A 19,336-nucleotide genomic window follows, 5' to 3' on the forward strand; every position below is an offset into this window, starting at 1 on the left:
CTACCAAGTGGACCTTGAGTGATGTATAGGCGAGGCTCACATCTGGAAGTCCAAGTCTTGCATGTGGTGTTTTACTGTTAAATGCCCCCTTCCCTGTTTCACCAGTAAATACATCCGTTCCACTTCACCGTGTAGTGCCTGCTCGCTGTTGTCCTCCCTTAGGATTTCCACACTTTGTGAGAGACCCAAGTGTCTGAATTCTACGTTCTCAAAAGCTTCGCTGCTAGCTTCAGCTGCCTGGCTCGGAGTGGCAGGCTTGTCTATTTTGCATTGTTAGTAGGTCCTGTGAACGTGGTTCTTTTATTGCTGCTCACTGTGACATCTATATCAGTTCCTAGTACCTCATTGGCTTGCCCATAGTGGTACAAGCACGATTAGTGTCATTGGTACTTGTTTGCACTTATCACCAATTGGAATCAGTAGGATGTGACTAAAATCGTATACAAATTTACCTGATCAGTCCATCGATGAAGCATTCTCTCTTGACAGGTGATGTGGGTACCTGGACTCAAGGTTTTGGCATTTTGTGTTTTCTGGTGTTGTGAACAGGTCTGCCTCACCTTCGAAACACACCTTGTAATATCTGATCTTTCAGTTATCATTTGTGTGAGGAACCTCATTACCTGCTTTGCCTATCTGCTTCTACATCATGTACCTCTGGAAGATGTACTGCCACCAGACATGTGTACCTTTGATTGGTTCATTTCAAGATGGTCTGGGCCAGTTTAGAAAGAACATACAATCTCGTTCCCCTCTGCTTGCTGACGTAAAACATGGTAGCTATGTTGCCTTTCTGTATTTGTACAGTTTTTCCTTTAATCTGGCTGTGAAAAGCAGTCCAAACTAAGACGACTGTTTTAAGTTCTGACACATTTGGGTGCTTTACTGCTTCTGTAGGGGGTAGGGTTTCACGTACCTCTGATGTTAAGGTTTCCCATGTGTAACCCCCTCCCCCACCCTATGCGAGACGCATCAGTAGTAAAGGTCATTGTGGAAATTGCTAGCATGAATGGTCTTCCTATATTTAGGTTCTTCATGTTCCATCACTATATTGCCTTCAACAGTCTGCGTGAGACTCACTCCCTGTGGTCTGTGACTACTCTTGGATAGTGCACACATGTAACCTAGCATGAGGAGCATACAGGACACCATAATCAGCTTCATTACAGTCCACAGTTCGATATTATCCCCTCTGGTAAAGGATTGTTTGCTCTGTCAGCTCAAGAGCTCTCTTGTATTCTGAGAACGCTTTGGCTTATCTTGAATTTAGTGTTTTATCCAGGAACACGTTGTCCTGTTCTGGGACCGGGGTGACTTCTCCATATTTATGGAGAACTACAGTCTGTGAAGTGTTCGGATCACTGCTTGGAAAGTCTTCTGGCACGGTTCTTGCAAGCTCGCTTTTACTAGCCTGTCTTCCAGGTAGGAACATATGTGAATGTCCCTTTTCCTTGAACATGAGACTACTACTGTGAATATGAATACCCTGGGTAAAAATGTTATCCCAAACAGTAATACTTTGGATTACTAATGTGCCTGGTCTACGACAAATCTTAGGAAGTGATCATGTTTGCAGTTTATTGATAAGCACAGGTAAGCTTCTTGAGGAATATAGTGGCCATATAATGTCTCTTCAGAAGTAGTTTGACCTCTTGCAGTATGGTAATTTGGCCTTGTTGAAGGGTCACTAAGGGACGCTCTTGAGTCCCAATGCCCTAGGTACCCATGTACCTTTTACTAGGGACTTAGAAGGGGCCTGAAGGGCCACTTGTGAATCAGGTTTAGGGAAAGAACACTGGTACTGGGAACCTGGGCACCAGGGACCCAGTACTCTACAGTCAAAGTTGCAACAAAAGCCAGGCAAAAATGTGTGTGTGTGTTTGGGGGTGGGGGGGGAGGGGGGGGCAGTGGTACTGCAACAGTACCCCATTTTCTCACACAAGCTCTAACGAATAATGAGCCCTACTAAACCAGGCTTGGCAGTCCGGGCTTCACTTAACATTGAAGCAAGATCAAGACTGATTTGCACATGGCTGAGACCAAACTGAAGTGGCATGGTGTGCAAAATAATGGACTGGGATGCGGCCCGAGTAATTATCAGTGGCTAGGATTAATTCAAGCATTCCATTCATCACTTTTTCATACATCTCATGTGGACATAATGGTGCCTTGTGAACTTAACTATATGCACATTTTTTCTTATTTGAAGTGTTCCGGGGTCAACAGATACAGCAGGGAATTATTCTAATATTTAGGACCATCAACGAAGGTGCTGCAAAGCAGAAAAAAAGACTACTGCGCACAAGAACTTTACAAATAAATTATAAACCCATCATAAAAGGCACCTCCTAGCTTTGACTTTTTCACTGTACTTGGGTGACCGGTAAAAACTGGAATGAGGAGGAAGAAGTATCCGTCTCTTTTCTCAAGTCAGAGACTGTAAGGAGACTACAGAAAAATGCCTTTCACAAGACAATTTTTTGGCAATTCCTTCCCAAAGAGCTGTGGGCAAAAAAGCATCCTGACTGACCAACCACTCCATGTTTGAATTCTCAAGGGTGTTTCCATCAGACCAATTTTCAGAAATGCTGTCACAGAAGCATTAAAAGCAAAAAAATTTCATTAGACACACCAGGCAGGAACTTCAAGGCGTATTAATAGGTTTATACTTACATTTTGTAATAGAAAACCTTTGATTCACCGCTGTTGGCACATGGGATGAGATGTTTATCCAGTACACCCAGAATGTCTTTACAGATGTCTCTTAACTCGCACTCAACCTGAAAATACAAGGCACTTCAGGATTAATCAAACAAATCACATTTTGCTCCACCTACAAGAAGCCCCGGTGCCAGAACACAAATACTTAGTGCATCCAAGAGGGGGACTGTGATAGAAATAAATGCCCAACTAATTTTCCTCTCACATCACCACCTCCAAATAGCACCCTCCCAATCTCTACTTAAGCATTTAGAAGATTGTATGCAGCTGAACACAACCCGCTACCCCTCCATCCCAAGATAGCCCAGCCAATGGTTCATTGTACAACTAAATTTTCCAGAAATGTAATTTTGCATCTTTAAAGGTCGTAATGCTGCTGTGCACAATTATGTTTTCCAGTAAGTAGTCAAGTAAATTACTTTAACATTTATTAGAAATATACGTATTTATGAACGCTTGTGAGTGGGTTTAAAAAGCCCACCCGTACATGCACACCACCACCACAATGCCCACTTGATTCATCACACCCTTTTGGAGCCATCATGTAAGAGCCTTTAAGAAAGTCACGTGGATCTACAACGGATGCTGTACAACTAGTACTCCAACTGCAAGAGAGCTGGGGAGGTGTGAGAAGTGAAAAGGACACTGCCTTTTCGTAGAGCAGATGTGACAAGCACACTTGGACAGCAAGTTGATATAATAAATAGCTCATGCTTTGGCGTGTCAGGAAGAAATTAAATCTTTTGATGAACACGTCTAGAAAATAAAGTTAGTGATGTGTCTATTCTATGTAAGCACATTACTACGATTTCATTCTCATACTGACATGAGAGCCACAAGGACTGAAAAATTACTGGGAGTAGCATGCCTGTAAGGAAGAAAACCAACTTAAATCTTTTTAGCCCAATATAACAGACCACATTAGCTAATTTATGAGAATTAATAACCATATTTTACTTCTATGGTGTTGGGTAGGACAGCCTATTCTCAAGTCTATGGAAAAGTTTGCACTGTGGGATTCCCCTCTTTACAGTAAGACTATACACATGCATATTTTAAATTTTTCCCTTTAATACCATTATCGGAAACATTCTGAAACTGCAAATAATAAACCTTTACAGATTCTGTGGTATCTCTAGACATCAGTTCCCTTGGAGGAACCACGAGCATGGGAGTGAAATAAGTCACAAAACCTGTGTTCAATCTACTATGACAGGTTAAGTTCCACAGGCACTAGCACATCGGGCAACTTTGGAGAGGATCTGTACGAAGTTCGGAGAAGGACTAAAGCATCTGTTAAAATTATCTTCAACAATATCACAGAAGGTTCAATTATTCAAAGAAAAAAAGGGCTTGTGTTCTATCCTCCCCACCATATTTCTTTATTAAAAAAAAAAGTTTGCTATGTTTCAAAATAAAAAACGAATACCAATCTAAAGCACTGAACAAATGCCATAAAACTAAAGTGTTCATGGAGTCAGAGGGAGAAATGCACCCAAGACCGGTAAACAACCTCCAGTATGAAATTAAACAATGAAGAGTTTAAATTATTTAGAACTGGAATTTGCACTGTTCAAATATAAAATCTATTCTCACTTGCGCTTTTTTTTCTTACTAATAAAAAGAATCTCCCAGAGGCTGCTCTGATACCGACTTGAAATAAAACTCTACAATCTACACATCTGATGGACACCTTTGTAGTGATACAAAAAAGGTGTGTAGGACTATTGATGCAGGCTCAGGTTATCAGGACACTGGAGAAAGTCCAGCTTCAGCCTTTATAATGAAGGACTTACAAACTCTTTGCGGGTTTGGCCCTGGAAGCCTGATCATTGCTGAATGCTCCCTTGACGAATTACTAGTGTCAAAAGACAGCAGCATCCCTCTGTGATACCTTTCTAAAGCTATTGGTTTGAAAAGACTGCCCTGTATCAGACGAAACTAAATCTTTAGGCTTGCTTATTTCTCTGAGCAGTATATGCAAGTAAGAATGTGCAAGAAAATGTATTTTTTTTGACTAGAAGAGACTGCTGCATGGTTTTGGGATGGTAGGCCGTCACACACTTAAATTATTCTTTAGGGATTGCTATGTTACTCATGTGGGCCCACATCATGGCACTTCTATTGTGGCAATTTGTCGACTTGGGAGCAGTGGTGCGATGTCAAGTGAATACCGAAAGTGTTGGCACTGGTGTTTACTAGTGATATACCCTGGCCCCGATAATAGATTTGAGAGTTAATCCCTCAGGCAGCTGACTCAGTGTTGCAAAAACTCCGCAATGGTTACTCTACAAGGTGTTGGGGTGAGATAGAAGACATATTAAAAAACGGTATTTACCATTTGTAACCATACTTATGGTTTTATACATTATCTTCTCACAGAATCCTCGTCGTATGAATTATTCTTTCAGACTGGTCCGGAAAGACCTCAAGCAATCTCTCCAGCGCCACGCAGTGGCACCATGCGTCTTCAGATGCTCATAATGTCCATTGACAAGACGAAACCGCAGAGAATTAAGAACCAGCCGGAGCACTGCTGGCAGTTCCTGGTACCATTTTTGCATCCCAGTAAGGCGTAAGAAGATGATCCAAGAACAGCGATCATACCAGTACATATTTAATATTATTACTGAAGGGAATAAGAGGGGAGGAAAGCAGGATACATCTTCCAATGTTTACCTTATGAAGGCGTCCTTCAGGAATAGGTTCCTGGGAGATGGCACAGAGTAGAGCTAGTTCACGAAAGAGGTAATGCAGCGCAGCTCAAAGTACCAGTCACGGCAATCCTCGGTAGAGGTCTGCAACCAGAACACCCATGAAGATGGCTGTGAAGGGAGTCATGGCCTTAACAGAATGGGGACCGATGACCTTTGGAAGATCTTTCTTGGACAGGGCATAGTGAGCTTGATGAATCAGTGAATGCCCCAACACAAAATCGTGTGCTTGGTCCTCACCTTGCTGTTTATTGCTCGCATGTGCAGTAGCATGTAGTCAAAGGGCTCTGTACTTCTGGGATCAAGCATAATTAGCCATTATTCCTTCTTGGCAAGAGGAATGAAAGGATAATAAGACTGGCCAGAATGAAATGTAGACAGCACCTTGGATAAGAAGGATGGCAGGAGTCAAGTACCAACTTACCCTTTCCGAAAATGTACCACTAGTGAGCTTAACAGGAAAGGCGGAGGAGGATGGCACATCAAGGAGATAGGGCACCCCCATAGCATTTAAATGTAGTCACTGCAACTCTACATGGCAAGAAAAAAAAAAAAAGACATCAAAATATGTCGGAAAGAAAGAATTTAAAAGGTGTTGAGGCCTACTTGCTCCCACCATTGAAAAATGTGTTCAAGCAACTTAACTTAGATGGATTTTGGCAGTAGGTTTCCTAGCTGTGAAGATTACGTCAGTGACTTAATCAGGAAGAAAAGGACTGTAAGCGGTCACCATTCAATCTCCACAGCTGCTAGGTTCGAGGATTGGGATAGTAGACCTGTCTATATGGATTCAAAAGCTGTGCAGGAGCTGGAAAAGTGTATTAAAAGATCTTCGCACCAGCTCTATGTTCAATATGGGGCAATCTAGATCGCAGTGGATGATGCTCCTGTCCCTTTTGAACTACCTGTAAGAAGCTAAAAAATCCATATTTCGCAATTTCTTGTACAGACCTCTAGGGGGATTGTTCCTGTCAGGAGAACTAGCAGTAGCGGGAGAAACATGCTCTGGTGTGTCCCTGTTGGGGACTTAGGCCATAAATAACTTTGGCTCCTGGTCCCGGATGGTCTTCTGTTCAATCAGTGGACACTAAACTCGTGCCAAAGTCAGACTGAGCCAAGACAGACAAGTGGATGTTATATGGATCTGGGGTAGACCATTGACCTAGATACTGCTGTAAGCTTAGGAAATGTCATTAGTAAACAGATCTCCGGCTGCGTTGATACAGCACAGATGAACAAAGCGTCATGGTTGGTGGTTATATGCTGGAGTTGCCCCGGGGAGAGGTCACCGTGGTGCCACAAGATGGCGCTAGAGAGCTAGTAATGTTTACGGATATTTTTTTAAGTTTAGTCTGCAGGGCTATCGATGTAACACTTCTATATTCACATGCGGAACAATTGATTACAAAGCAATTTTCCTTCCCTGTGTAGGAATTTTCGAAGGAACAAAGCCAGTCACATTTTTCTAACCACCGGAACGACCGAAATTTTTTCGTGACTAGGGGCCAGATGTACGACCATTTTTTGCGGACGCAAACAGGAAATCGGCCTGTTTGAGACCGCAAAATTGGTCTGCCCCATGTACAAACCCTATTTTGCGACTTGCTATTAGGAAGGGGTGTGCCAAGGGCATCCCTTACTAATAGCGTGTCGCACTTCAATGTACAATGGCTTTGCTACCGCAATTGCGGTTGCAAAACACTTGCAGTTTACCACCTACTTCAAGTAGGTGGTAAGCCACTCAAACTGGAAGGGGTCCCCAGAGGACCCCTTCCCCTTTGTGAATGTATGCTAAAATATGTTTTAAGAGCAGGCAGTGGTCCCACGGACCACTGCCTACTCTTAAACAAGCATTTGCAATGCAATAGGTCTCACATTTGTGAGAGTTTAAGCTATTGACATTGTAAATGACAATGCCTTTTACTTATCTGTTTTGCTAATTACCAAATAAATAAAAGGCAGGGTCATTTATAATGCCAGCTCAAACTCTTGCAAATGGGAGACGTATTCAAAGAAGCGTTCGCCATGGTCTCGGGCTACTCGGAGTGAAAGCACGCATGGCCCGCTGAATGTTGCAGGAAAGCATGTCGTGCCTGCAGTAGGTGAAACTCATTAAAGAAAATGGTGCTTACAGACAAAAAAAAAAAAAAAAGACAGCTTGTAACAACTGCAGTAAAAGGGCCAGTCCTCATGTGAAGTTACAAACTAAGACAAGGCGGTCCTAAGGAGGGACTAACAAGCCTATGAACGAGTAAGAAGCCAGTATTTACAAAGGGCAATGACACAAGTCAATGACAAATAAGGGTGGAGTGGGCGGGGCTTCTATTCCATACTCCAATACAGCATGCTGCAGAGCAGCATATGAGCTGCCCAGGCTCGACCTACAAATGACCCATACACAAACCGGTCAGACCAGCCTTTCGGGCACTGCCGGATTGCCCTATAGGCAGGGCTACTTAAAATATGGGATTCTGCTGCAGCAGCATTTTCTGCATATTTATAGATTTGCTACAATTGCCACAAATAACATTTGCTGTATAATCAGCAGATTTTAACAAAATTGTTTCTAGCTGAAATAAATGAAAAGGTAATAAAAACATGCTGCCCATTTGGTGAACAGTGGAAAGCATTCCTCAAAGGTTGATTGGTCACCTTGCTGATGCTTATTGCTGTATTTAGGTGTCAAACTAATACTCATGAGGGGAAACCTTTGCCCAGCTACTGTTAACATGTGTGAAAATGACAAAAGAGGGAGGTAATACAATCACAAAATGTGTAGCATTGTGCCGCATAAGAAATTAGTTACTTACCTGTAACTGCAGTTATCCATGATTGGTATCTTTCATAGATTCACATGCTTGAATCATTCCCAGTCGTCGAGATGGGAGTCCCCGGTACATTTATATGGGTAAAGTCCCATTAGACCTAGAAGGTAACAGGCCTAAGGAATTATATTTAGTAAGATATCGGGAGTCCTTATTTAAAAAAGGACCAAACTTAAGAGAACAACCAATCAGCTGACACCACCCTCTAGAACCTTCCTGGAAGGAGTTCCAGTCCCTCAGAATTTCATAAGCACCATGCGTAACCAGAGGTACAACAGAGTATTCAGTGAGCCCTTCCAAGGGAGGTGGGCCGGTCGCATGTGAATCTATGAAAGATACCAATACTTAATGCCCGGTTTCAGTTAGTTCAGTTTTTTACGTTGCACAGGGCGTATCTGACGCCGGCCAAGATATTGCAATATTTCGGGGGGTTCACTCTCAGTGCCTGCGGTGTGGGGGAGATGGGGCGGATTTTCGTCATATGTTTTGGTCCTGCGCGCAGTTGGGTGACTATTGGGCAGACGTTGTGGATTGTTTGAATCAGGTGACGGACCGCTCTATTGCCCCGGAAATGGGGGCTTGCTTGTTTTCTTTGGTTTCCCCACACCCGCCAGACGAAGGTCACCAGTAAGTTTTACGATTTAGGACTGATAATGGCCAAGAGGGAACTGACTCTGCATTGGAAATCCCGGGCGGGGCCTAGCTTCTTGCGGTGGAGGGCGGCGTTTGCGAGATGATCAGGTGCGGAGGGTACGCTCCGGGTGCAATTAGCCCTTCGGAGGGACGATGAGAAGGCACTAGCGACAGCCCGGGCATGGGAGGCGTTGGTGGTGGAACTTCAGGGGTTGATGTCTGATGCAGGGGAAGTGGAGAGCACATCTGATAGGCAGGAGGTAGCGGGGAGTAGGGGGGGGAATAGTGGTAAGCCCTGGACGCATAAACTTTAGCTCGGCGCGAGGGAAGGCCTTGTTTCCTTAAGGAGAGGTTGAGCACCCGTACATACTTCATTGTGGAGGAGGGGTACATCGGAAGAGGGGTAGGTAACGGGGGCACACTGACATGGGGTGGGGGGTGGGGGGGGGGGGGGGGGGAGGGGACTGTGTGGGAAGGATGTTTCTTCTCCTGGATAATTGGTAGCGACGATAAATGTACAGTACTCCTTTGAAGGGTGGGGGTAGTGGAACGTGTGTTGAGTTGTTGCTTTGAAAACAATAAAAAAAATGTTTCAACAAAAAAAAAATGAAAGATACCAATACTTGATAACTGCAATTACAGGTAAGTAACTAATTTCTTAGCCAGTATTAGGGTAGCTTACATAGATTAACATGTTTGAATCAGAATAAAAAGCAGTAATGAGCACATTGTCATACATAAGCCGTACATATACGAATAGTCAACAACTATTTGAGAAATAAATATAAAAGCATGCATACAGATAATTGAATTATGCATATAAATACGAAATAGCAAATGCATAGGTTCCAACATTGGCATAACGAAGAGAAAAGAACAGAGAAATGTGCATTAGAAAGGTTGGTGGGAATGGAAGGAAAGTTCACCTTATTGAAATAGATGTCTAAGCACCGCAGCATCCTTCATCAATTTGGAATCCAAGCAATAATGCTTAGTGAATGCATGCAGCATTTTCCAGGTTGCTGCTCTACAAGTGTCTGAAAGGGGCACACCAGCAAACAACGCCATAGATGTAGATATTGTCCGAGTAGAATGAGCACGAACTTTTGATTGTAGAGGATGACCAATTTGCTGGTGACGGAAGAGAATAGCACTAGAGATCTATCTAGCTATGCTCTGTTTTGTGAAGGAAAAACCTTTTCTGGGTAAGCTGTCTGCTACAAAAAGCTGATTAGACTTGGGGAAGGATTTTTTCTTTCTAGACAAAAATTAAGGCAGCGCTTCAAGTCCAAAGAATGCAAGGCTCGTTCAGCTGTAGTTTGTGGATTTGGAAATAATGATTTTAGGACAATTGGCTCATTAAGATGAAAGTCCGATGGGACTTTAGGTATAAATTTCAGGTTGGTACGAAGGATCACTATATCGTTCTTACATTGAGCAAATGGTTCTTTTATTGTGAAAACTTGAAGTTCACTAACCCTTCTTGCGGACGCAAGAGCTAGAAGAAGTGCAGTTTTCCAAGAAAGGAATTTAAAGTCAGCTCTATGTATTGGCTCAAACGGGTGCTTCATAAGTTGAACATGTACCATGTGGAGTTGCCATGTTGGAGGTGGAGATTTTACAGGAGGAAAAGTTCTGAATAGACCTTTAAGAAACTTTTAGCTGTCTGACCACAAGGAAGAACCTTTGGAAGAACTTTTATCGAAGTATGAGCCAGACCTGAATTCGCTAGATGGAGGAGACATGGCAAGGCTTCCTTCGGAGATCATTTGAGGGGATGCACCTTAGCAGACCCACACCAGATGCAGAATCTTTTCCATTTTAAAGAATAAGTTCTGTTGGTACGGTCTGCTCTAGCAAGAGACAAAATCTCCCTGCAGTCTTGAGGAATGTTCAGGTCTTGAAATTCTGGGAAGTCAGGAGCCAAGCTGATAATCTCAGTGAGCCTGTATCCGGGTGCTGAACTTGTCCCTGGTTCATCGTTAGAGAGGGAAACGGCTTTAGAGGAATCGGCGACTGTAAGGACAGGAGATGAAGCTCCGTGAACCAATGCCGGCGAGGCCACGCTGTAGCTATTAGAATTAGTTTGCAAGGTTCTGCTTTCATCTTGTTTAGAATTCTGGGAAGGCGACGAATCGGTAGAAAAGCGTAGGAAAATACACCGGATCAAGCTATTGAAAACGCATTCCCCAGATATCCTTGTTGGGTATCCAGCTTGTGAAGTGTTGGCATTTGGCGTTGCTGCTGGAGGCAAACCGGTCTATCGCTGGTTCGCCCCACTGAGAGAAGAAACGGTAAAGGCAAACAGGTCTATCGCTGGTTCGCCCCACTGAGAGAAGATTCCGTTGAGAATATCTTGGTTTAACTCCCACTCATGGCAGATTGTCTAATCTGCCTAATGAATCCGCTATTCTATTTTCTCTTCCTGGAACATACTCCGCTCTCAACAAGATTCCGTGATGAATTGCACAGTTCCAAATTCGTTGGGATTCTTGGGAGAGAGAGTTCCTCCCAGTTTGTTTAGATAGCGCATGGTCGTAGTATTGTCGGTCCTGACAAGCACTAGAGAATTTTGTATCCTGGGTAAGAAAGCCTGAAGAGCTAGAAAGGCTGCTCTTGGCGGAATCTACATATAAATCTCTTGGAACTGAGAAGGTAGCCACTTGCCTCTGATCTGAAGTTCCTGTAGGAAGGCTCCCCAACCTCCCAGAGAAGCATCCGTCGTTATCAGAGGAGAGGCTTGTGGAAGGAAGGGTATGCCCTGAGACAGATGGTGAGGATGAGTCCACCAAGTTAGAGATGCGATCGATTTGTAGAGTCACTTGGATTATGCCAAAGGTCCTATTTACCTGAACCTACTGCGCGGTCAAGTCTTCCTGAAGAGGACGCATGTGTAGACGGCACTGGGGAATCAGAAGAATACAAGAGGACATCATGCCTAGCAGAGATTTGTACAGGCGCATCGAAAGACTTTCTTCCTTGTATGCGGCTTGCTAATGTCAGGAGTTTTTGTGGTCTTTGTTGGATAGGCGCTTTTCAGAACCGTATATGGGTTAGCTCCCAGGAACGTTAGACGTCGAGAAGGCTGTAGGACTGATTTCTTTGGGTTTAGTGAGACCCAATTTGTTGAAAAGCCACAAACAGGAGTTTGGAAGACTTCTTCGCGGCAATAAAAGAAGGAGCTTTGACGAGCTAGTCGTCGAGATACAAGAAAACCTGGTGATGATGTTGTCTGAGATATGCAGCTCCTGGAGCTAGGCACTTTCGACTTGAGCCCAAAAGGTAAAACTCGAAATTGATAATGTCTGCCAGCCACAGCGAACCTCAAATTTTGTATTCCTCTTGCAAATAGGTATATGGAAATAGGCGTCTTGGAGGTCCAAGGATACCATGTAGTTGTTTCCATTGGGAAGCTGCAAGACTTTGTGAATGGCGACCATGCGGAAAAACTGTTTGAGGAATTTATTTAGATTTCGTAAACCTAAAATTGGCCTCCACTTGTTGCTTTTTGCGCACTAAAAAGAAACTGAAATAGAAGCCTTTTCCCCTTTGATGAAAGGGAACGAAAAGTTTCTTACCTGTCGGTGTAGTTTTGCAGCTTGAAGATCTTTCTGGATTCACTATGCTGTGCATTATTCCGCGATCTTGTGGTTGGGTCCGGATTCGTAGTCTTTCCTTTGTTTTTTTTTTTTTTTTGTAGCCCAGGTGGGCGTCGACGTCCACCATTTGGTGCACCTCCCGTGACGTCGTCGTGCTTCCTGCGGAAGTCCCACCTTTGGGGCGCCATCTTCGGGTTCTTTTTTCCCTGTTTTTTTTTTTTTTTTTTTTAACCCTAGGCGATTGATTAATCCTTTTGTCCATATTTCTGTACGTATCCACTTTTTTGATCCTATCCATTTCACCCCCTCTTCCTCCAGCCTCATCTTCCTGGCGGAGGTGGGTGGGTTCGCTAGTGAATCCAGAAAGATCTTCAAGCTGCAAAACTACACCGACAGGTAAGAAACTTTTCGTTTTGCAGCGTGAATCTTTCTGGATTCACTATGCTGTGCATAGATTTTGTAGCGGTTTTCCTATTTTTGTGGTGGCTGGGTGGAAGATGATCGCTGGTCGTTGAAAATGTGTTGTAGCACCTTCTGTCCGACCTGTGCTTCCTTATTCATTTGAATGTCCACGCAGTAGTGCTTTGTGAACGTGTGCACAGATGCCCAAGTTGCTGCGAGACAAATGTCTTGGATGGGCGTGTTTGCCAGGAAGGCAACTGTGGCCCCCTTCTTCCTTGTGGAGTGAGCTTGTGGCCCCTCCGTTAGCTCCTGTCCAGCCTGTTTGTGACAGAATTGGATAGTGAGGGCAATCCACCTAGCGATGGTGCCCTTGGTCACTGGTCTACCCATGAAGCTAGTAGCAAAGGACACAAACAGCTGCTTCGACTTCCTGAGTTCTTTGGTTCTTTCAATGTAGTGCATCACCGCTCTTCTGGCATCGAGGGTGTGCAGGGCCTTTTCTGCATTTGTAGTCGGGTTTTGGAAGAAACTCGGTATCTGTATACTCTGATTCATGTGAAACGCCGACACTACCTTGGGCATGAAGTGTGGGTCCGTCCTCAGGACTACCCTGTCCTTGTGAATTTGAATGTAGGGCTCCTGTAGCGTTAGTGCTTGAAGCTCGCTCACTCTGCGTAGTGAGGTTATGGCCACTAGAAAGGCAGTCTTCATCGTCAACATTTGTAGATTGGCCTTGTGAATGGGTTCAAACGGCGCCTTAATGAGCTCCGTCAGAACCACGTTTAAATTCCATGCCGGCGGCGGCAACCTTTTCGGGGGTGCCATTCTTTTGGCTCCCTCCATGAATCTCTTCACCACCTGCGAGCTGAAGAAACTTCCACCCTTCTCACCTCTGGTGTAGGCAACGATCGCTGCTAGGTGCACCCTTAGGGAGCTCGAGCAGAGGTTACTCTTTAGAAGGTGTGTGAGGTACCTCAGCACCGTTGAGTCTCTTGTCATTCTGTTGTGCAGGCCCTTCTTCCTGCACCACACCGTGAATCTCTTCCACTTTGCGCTGTAGCACTTTCTTGTAGTAGGTTTCCTTGCCTCCCGTAGCACTCGCATAGTGCTCTGAGGTAACCTTAGGTGTGCGAACTCTAGGTCTTCAGGAGCCATGCTGCTAGGTTGAGGGTCTCTGGCTCTGGGTGCAGGACCTCCCCGTTTTGCATTGAGAGCAGGTCTTTTCTTCGCTCGAACCTGTACGGATTGCCTTGCGCCATTTCTTGAATCTGTGAGAACCATGTCTGCCTCGCCCACTGTGGGGCCACCAGGATCAGACTCATGTTGCTGGTTCTGCACTTGTCGAGCACTCTGTGCAACAGGGGTATCGGTGGAAAGGCGTAGGCAAATGTCCTCGACCAGCTTATCCATAGGGCATTTCCCTTGGATTGCTGATCTGGTTGCCTGGACGCGAAGCTTTGGCATTTTGCATTGTGGCGTGTTGCAAAAGGTCTATTGTGGGAGTCCCCCATCTCCGGAAGAGTTTCTCCGTTTCCTGGCCATTGAGCTCCCACTCGTGCGATGCTGAGGTCTGCCTGCTCAGCCAGTCTGCCTCCACATTGTCCTTCCCCGGTAGGTGAATTGCCAGTAGATCTATCCTGAGAGGTATGGCCCATCTCCAAATCTCCTGAGCTAGGGATGAGAGGGGAAACGACTGTGTCCCCCCTTGTTTGTTGATGTAGAACATCGCCGTGGTGTTGTCTGTCTGTACCAACACCCTCTGGCCGCACAGGTGTCTCTGGAATGCCTTCAGGGCTAGCAGTATTGTTTTCAACTCGAGGTAGTTGATGTGGCGGACCGCGTCTGCCGGAGCCCATAGACCCCTCACTCTGAGGTTGTCCATGTGCGCTCCCCATCCCATCTGCGATGCGTCCGTGGTAATGGTCACTGTTGGGCTTGGTGGTGTCAGGCTTCTCCCTGTTGTTATGTTGTCTCTGTTCCACCAAGTTATCTCCTCCTGCACTGCGTGCGTAACAACCACTAGATCCTCCCAACTTCCGTTTGCTTGTGACCATTGCTGTTGCAGCCATTCCTGGAATGGTCTCATGTGCAGGCGTACATTCGGCACCAGCTGGATACAGGACGCCATCATCCCCATCATCTTGCTCACCGCCCTCACTGTCAGAGCTCGCCCCTTCTGGTAGAGCTGCGTCTCCTTCAGTAGGGCATCTGTCCTCCTGTCGCTGGGCACTACTGTACTGTTGAGGGAGTTGATCTGTGCCCCCAGGAAAATCTTTACCTGCTCCGGTTCCAGCGATGATTTTCCCCAGTGGATGGAAAATCCCAGATTTGTGAGGGTGTCCGTTACGCGTTTTGCGTGCCTCTCGCACTTCTCGCGTGAGTTTGCCTTGACCAGCCAGTCGTCCAAGTAGGGGTATACGTGTATGCCCTGCTTTCGTAGGTGTGCCGCTACCGCCGACAGGCATTTTGTAAAGACCCTTGGCGCTGATTTTAATCCGAAGGCCAGGGTTGTGAACTGGTAGTGTTCCTGTTCGATGTTGAATCTTAGAAGGCCCTTGTGCCTTCTGTTTATTGGGATGTGAAGGTAGGCATCCTTGAGGTCCACGGTGACCATGAAGTCCCCTTCTCTTATCTGTGGCAGTACCTCCTGCAGTGAAGTCATTTTGAACCTTTGCGTTCTTATGAACTTGTTTAGGTAACGGAGGTCCAGTATGGGTCTGAGGTCTCCGTCTACCTTCGGAACCACGAAGTAGTTTGAGTAGACCCCTTTGTTGCGTTCCCTGAACGGCACTGTCTCTATGGCTCCCTTTTGCAGGAGTTTCCGTGTTTCTTCTCTGAGTATTGCCAGTTCTTGGGCCGATCTCTGTCTTCCCTTCGGCTTTCTGTTTGGAGGTCTTTTCTCCAAGTCTACGCAGTATCCGTACTGCACGATGTTCCGTATCCACTTGTCTGTGGTTATGCGCCGCCACTCCTGAAGGTAGAACCTCAGCCTTCCGCCTACCGGTGACGTATGCTCGTAGGCTCTTGGATCTTCTCTTCCCCCTGATGACACCTTTTTGCGCCTCACCCTTGGGGGCCTGACGAGGGTGGGCGTCTTCTTGCGTGCTGAGTCACTTCGAGGAGGGCTGATCGCCCCCTCTCCTCCTTTGGCCACGTCCGTTCCCTCTCCCTCGAAAGGACTGGCCCCGAGGTTGATATTGCCAGCTTTGCTTCTGCTGACTTTGTCCGTGACCTTCGCCCTGCTGACCTTGTTGGAAAGCCTGGTGCGACGTCCCCTGTTGGCTTCCACCCCTACCGTAGGGTCTCCTCGAGGGATTTCCTCGTCTCATTCCCCTCAGCTGCAGGGCCCCCATGGACCTCGCTGTCTCGTTCTCCTTCTTGAGCTGGGTGAGCTTCTCGTCCACCGTTGCTCCGAACAGTGTCTCTCTGTTGAAGGGAATGCCCAGGATGTTGTTCTGCACTTCCGGTTTGAATCCCGAGATTCTTAGCCATGCATGCCTCCTTTCTGTGACCCCTATGGCCATGAGTCTTGCTGAAGTCTCTGCCCCATCCAACGCCGTCTTTATACATGAGTTGGCGATGTTCTTGCCTTCATCTACCAGGTGAGAGGCTCTCTGGCGGTATTCTTCGGGGAGGTGCTTTACTAGCTCCCCCATTTCATCCCAGTGTTGGTACTGGTGTCTATTTAGGAGTGCATTTGAATTCGCCATGCGCCAGTGCATTGCGGCGTTCCTCTCGACCTTTCTGCCTGTGAGGTCGATTCTCCTGCTCTCTTTATCTGGAGGTGGGCCCGAGGTTGCTGGCACGTTGGCCCTTCTCCTGGCCGTGGAGGCAATGATGGAGTCTGCGGTGACGCTACCCTTGATGTAAGGTGGGTCCAGGGAGGAGTGTTTATACTTTTTCTCTGTCCTGGGCGTGATCGACCGACAGGTGGCAGGCTCCTTGAAGGCTTCTCTCCCCTGGTTCATCACGCTTTGTAGCATGGGGAGGAACTGGCTCCTAGTCTGGATGGGGAGCAGTGTTTCGACGAGAAAATCTGCTTTCGGCCTCTCCTCGTCGAGCTGGACGCCGAAGGCCATTGCTGCGCTCTTCACCACCATATTGTACACCCCGATGTCGTCTGGTGGCGAAGGCCTCGAGGGGTACGTGTCCACGGCCTCCTCCGGGTTTTCGGTGTCGAGATCTTGCCATTCGACGTCGTTGCCGGTAGATGTCGCCGATTCGAAGAACGATTGTTGGTCTTCTTCCTCGGCTTCTTCCTCATAATAGGGCTCCTCTTCCTCTTCGAGGTCCCTTGTCAGCCCTTCGGCGTCGAACTCCTCCTAGACTTCGACGACGTCCGCCGATGAAACCGTTGGAATCTTGAATTCCTTCATCCTGGCGTCGAACTCCTTCTTCCTTTGAAGGATGTTCTCCATTTCGGCCTCGAGCCGCCTCTTCTTTTTCTCCATTTCGGAGATGCTTTCGGCGTCGACCGCGGGCCTTTTCGATGAAACTTGCGTCGACGTCGAACGTTCTTTCTGCGTCGATCGGCCCGTTTCATGGGATGATTTCGACGACCCTTGCCTTTCGGCGTCTTTCTGCGCCAGGGAGTCCTTTTGTAAGGATCCGCTGGGCCTTTTGTCCGAAGTTCCCCCTTTGGACGTCGAAGTTTTCGGCGCCGGGGCTCCCTTCGTGGACCTTGACTCAGTTTTTCTCGAGTCACCCTCGTGTTTGAGGTGTTTTTTGATTTGCGCTCGACGATTCTCTTACCTCGTCTTCTTTCTTCTTGTCGGTCTCTACGACCGTGAAGTTTTCGGCTGCCTCGGCGACGTTGTCCTCGTCGTCCGTGTCGAGGCCCAGCGCGTAGAGTGTCGGGGGTTTTCCTTGGCCCTCCATGTTGGCGTTGGCTCTCCTCTGCCTCTCTCTCACCCTGAGTGTCTTCGGCGCGAAGACTGAGCAGGCGTTGCAGTCGATACTCTGATGATCCACCGGTAGGCAGAGGTTGCAGACCGGATGCAGGTCTTTCTGCGCGAACTTGTGGTGGCAGTTTGGGCAGAACTTGAATGGCGTCTTGTCCATTTCGCTCAGGGTCTCTGAGCGTGCATTCTCCAAGGTTGTCGAAGAAAAAGGCTCGCTGGTCTTCTTTCTTCGCGTTCCTGTCGAAATCTGTTCTTTCCTGATGTCTTCTCTTGATTCTATCGATGAAACTCGCTTTTCTTCCTTCTTCCTCCGAGTGAACTTCTGGAGCTTCCCGATGACGATCCAGACCCAACGGCGGAAAAAAGAATCTGAAGATGGCGCCCCAAAGGTGGGACTTCCGCAGGAAGCACGACGACGTCACGGGAGGTGCACCAAATGGTGGACGTCGCCGCCCACCTGGGCTACAAAAAAAAAAAAAAAAACAAAGGAAAGACTACGAATCCGGACCCAACCACAAGATCGCGGAATAATGCACAGCATAGTGAATCCAGAAAGATTCACGCTGCAAAACACGCCCTATTGCTCCTTTTTGGATCAATGTTATTTATAACTGTAACAGGCGCAAATGCTTGTGAGCCAGAAGTTGAGGAGGTGTTGGTGGCTGTATAAATTCTAGGGAGTGGCCGAATTGAACTAGTTGTAGGACCCAGCGATTCTTTGTAATTTGCTGCCAGTTTTGGAGATAATGGGATGTTATGCCTCCTACTTTGGGGGGAGGTGAAGAAATTGCAAGCAGCTGAAGTGAGGTCACTGACACCTTGAAGAATCTTTTTGTCGTCTAACTTTCCCTTGAAAGGGAAGATTTATTGTAGACAGTCGCAGGCTGTTGTCCGAGCGAACTGCGTCCTGTATTGCTGGCCAGAGGAAGTATAGAAAGGATACCTATACTGCTTTTAACCTCCCCTGTAGGATGACTGGCGGCTTTTACCCTGTGCACGACAAAAAGGGGTTCTTTTGTACTGGAGGGTGCCCAAAGCTTTGGCCTTATTAGTGTCTTTTTTTAATTCACTGAAGAGCTTTGTCGATATGCTTACCGAATAGTTCTTGTCCACCGTAAGGCGTATCTAGAATTTGTCTGGACCTCGGGCCTGAATGTTTAAGCCTTTAGCCATCCATGGTGCCTTAGAACCGCAGCTCCAGCTAGCTGACAAACAAGTGGAAGCGATGTCCATCGCACAGTCAATCTCTGAAGCACAGCGTTCACCCCCCAGTAAAACTTTCCTTGCCTCCTCCTTGATGTCTTGTGGGAGATCGTTGAGGTAAGGAGCGATGTCTGACCACATTAGTCTGTTGTAGCGCCCCAGTAGTGCTATTTAGCCTCCTTAACTAGGGGGTGTTGACAGCGGAGCCGATGGGTTCTTTGATCTGCGTTGTGCCGCCTGGGCAATCACGGAATCCGGTCAGGGGTGACCTATGAGACAGGCAGGCGCCAGAAGCTTTGTATTTTTTGGCAAGCCTTGGTAAGACTGGAGGAACTGTG

General features: G+C 46.6%; 1 protein-coding gene across 9 annotated transcripts in view; it reads right to left on the reverse strand.

The window, feature by feature from the left end:
• Nucleotides 1-19,336, reverse strand: part of YWHAE (tyrosine 3-monooxygenase/tryptophan 5-monooxygenase activation protein epsilon) — a 202,761-nt gene that overhangs the window by 106,865 nt on the left and 76,560 nt on the right. For all 9 annotated transcript variants that reach the window (XR_014980011.1, XR_014980012.1, XR_014980009.1 and 6 more), the window contains exon 3: nt 2,674-2,780. Coding sequence is in view for 4 of the 9 variants with exons in the window: in XM_085649041.1 (XP_085505167.1) it covers nt 2,674-2,780 (107 nt within the window). In the remaining 5 variants the exon portion in view is untranslated. The remainder of the gene's footprint in view (nt 1-2,673; nt 2,781-19,336) is intronic.

This window comes from Triturus cristatus, chromosome 3_2, assembly GCF_964204655.1.
Source record: "Triturus cristatus chromosome 3_2, aTriCri1.1, whole genome shotgun sequence".
NCBI lineage: Eukaryota > Metazoa > Chordata > Amphibia > Caudata > Salamandridae > Triturus > Triturus cristatus.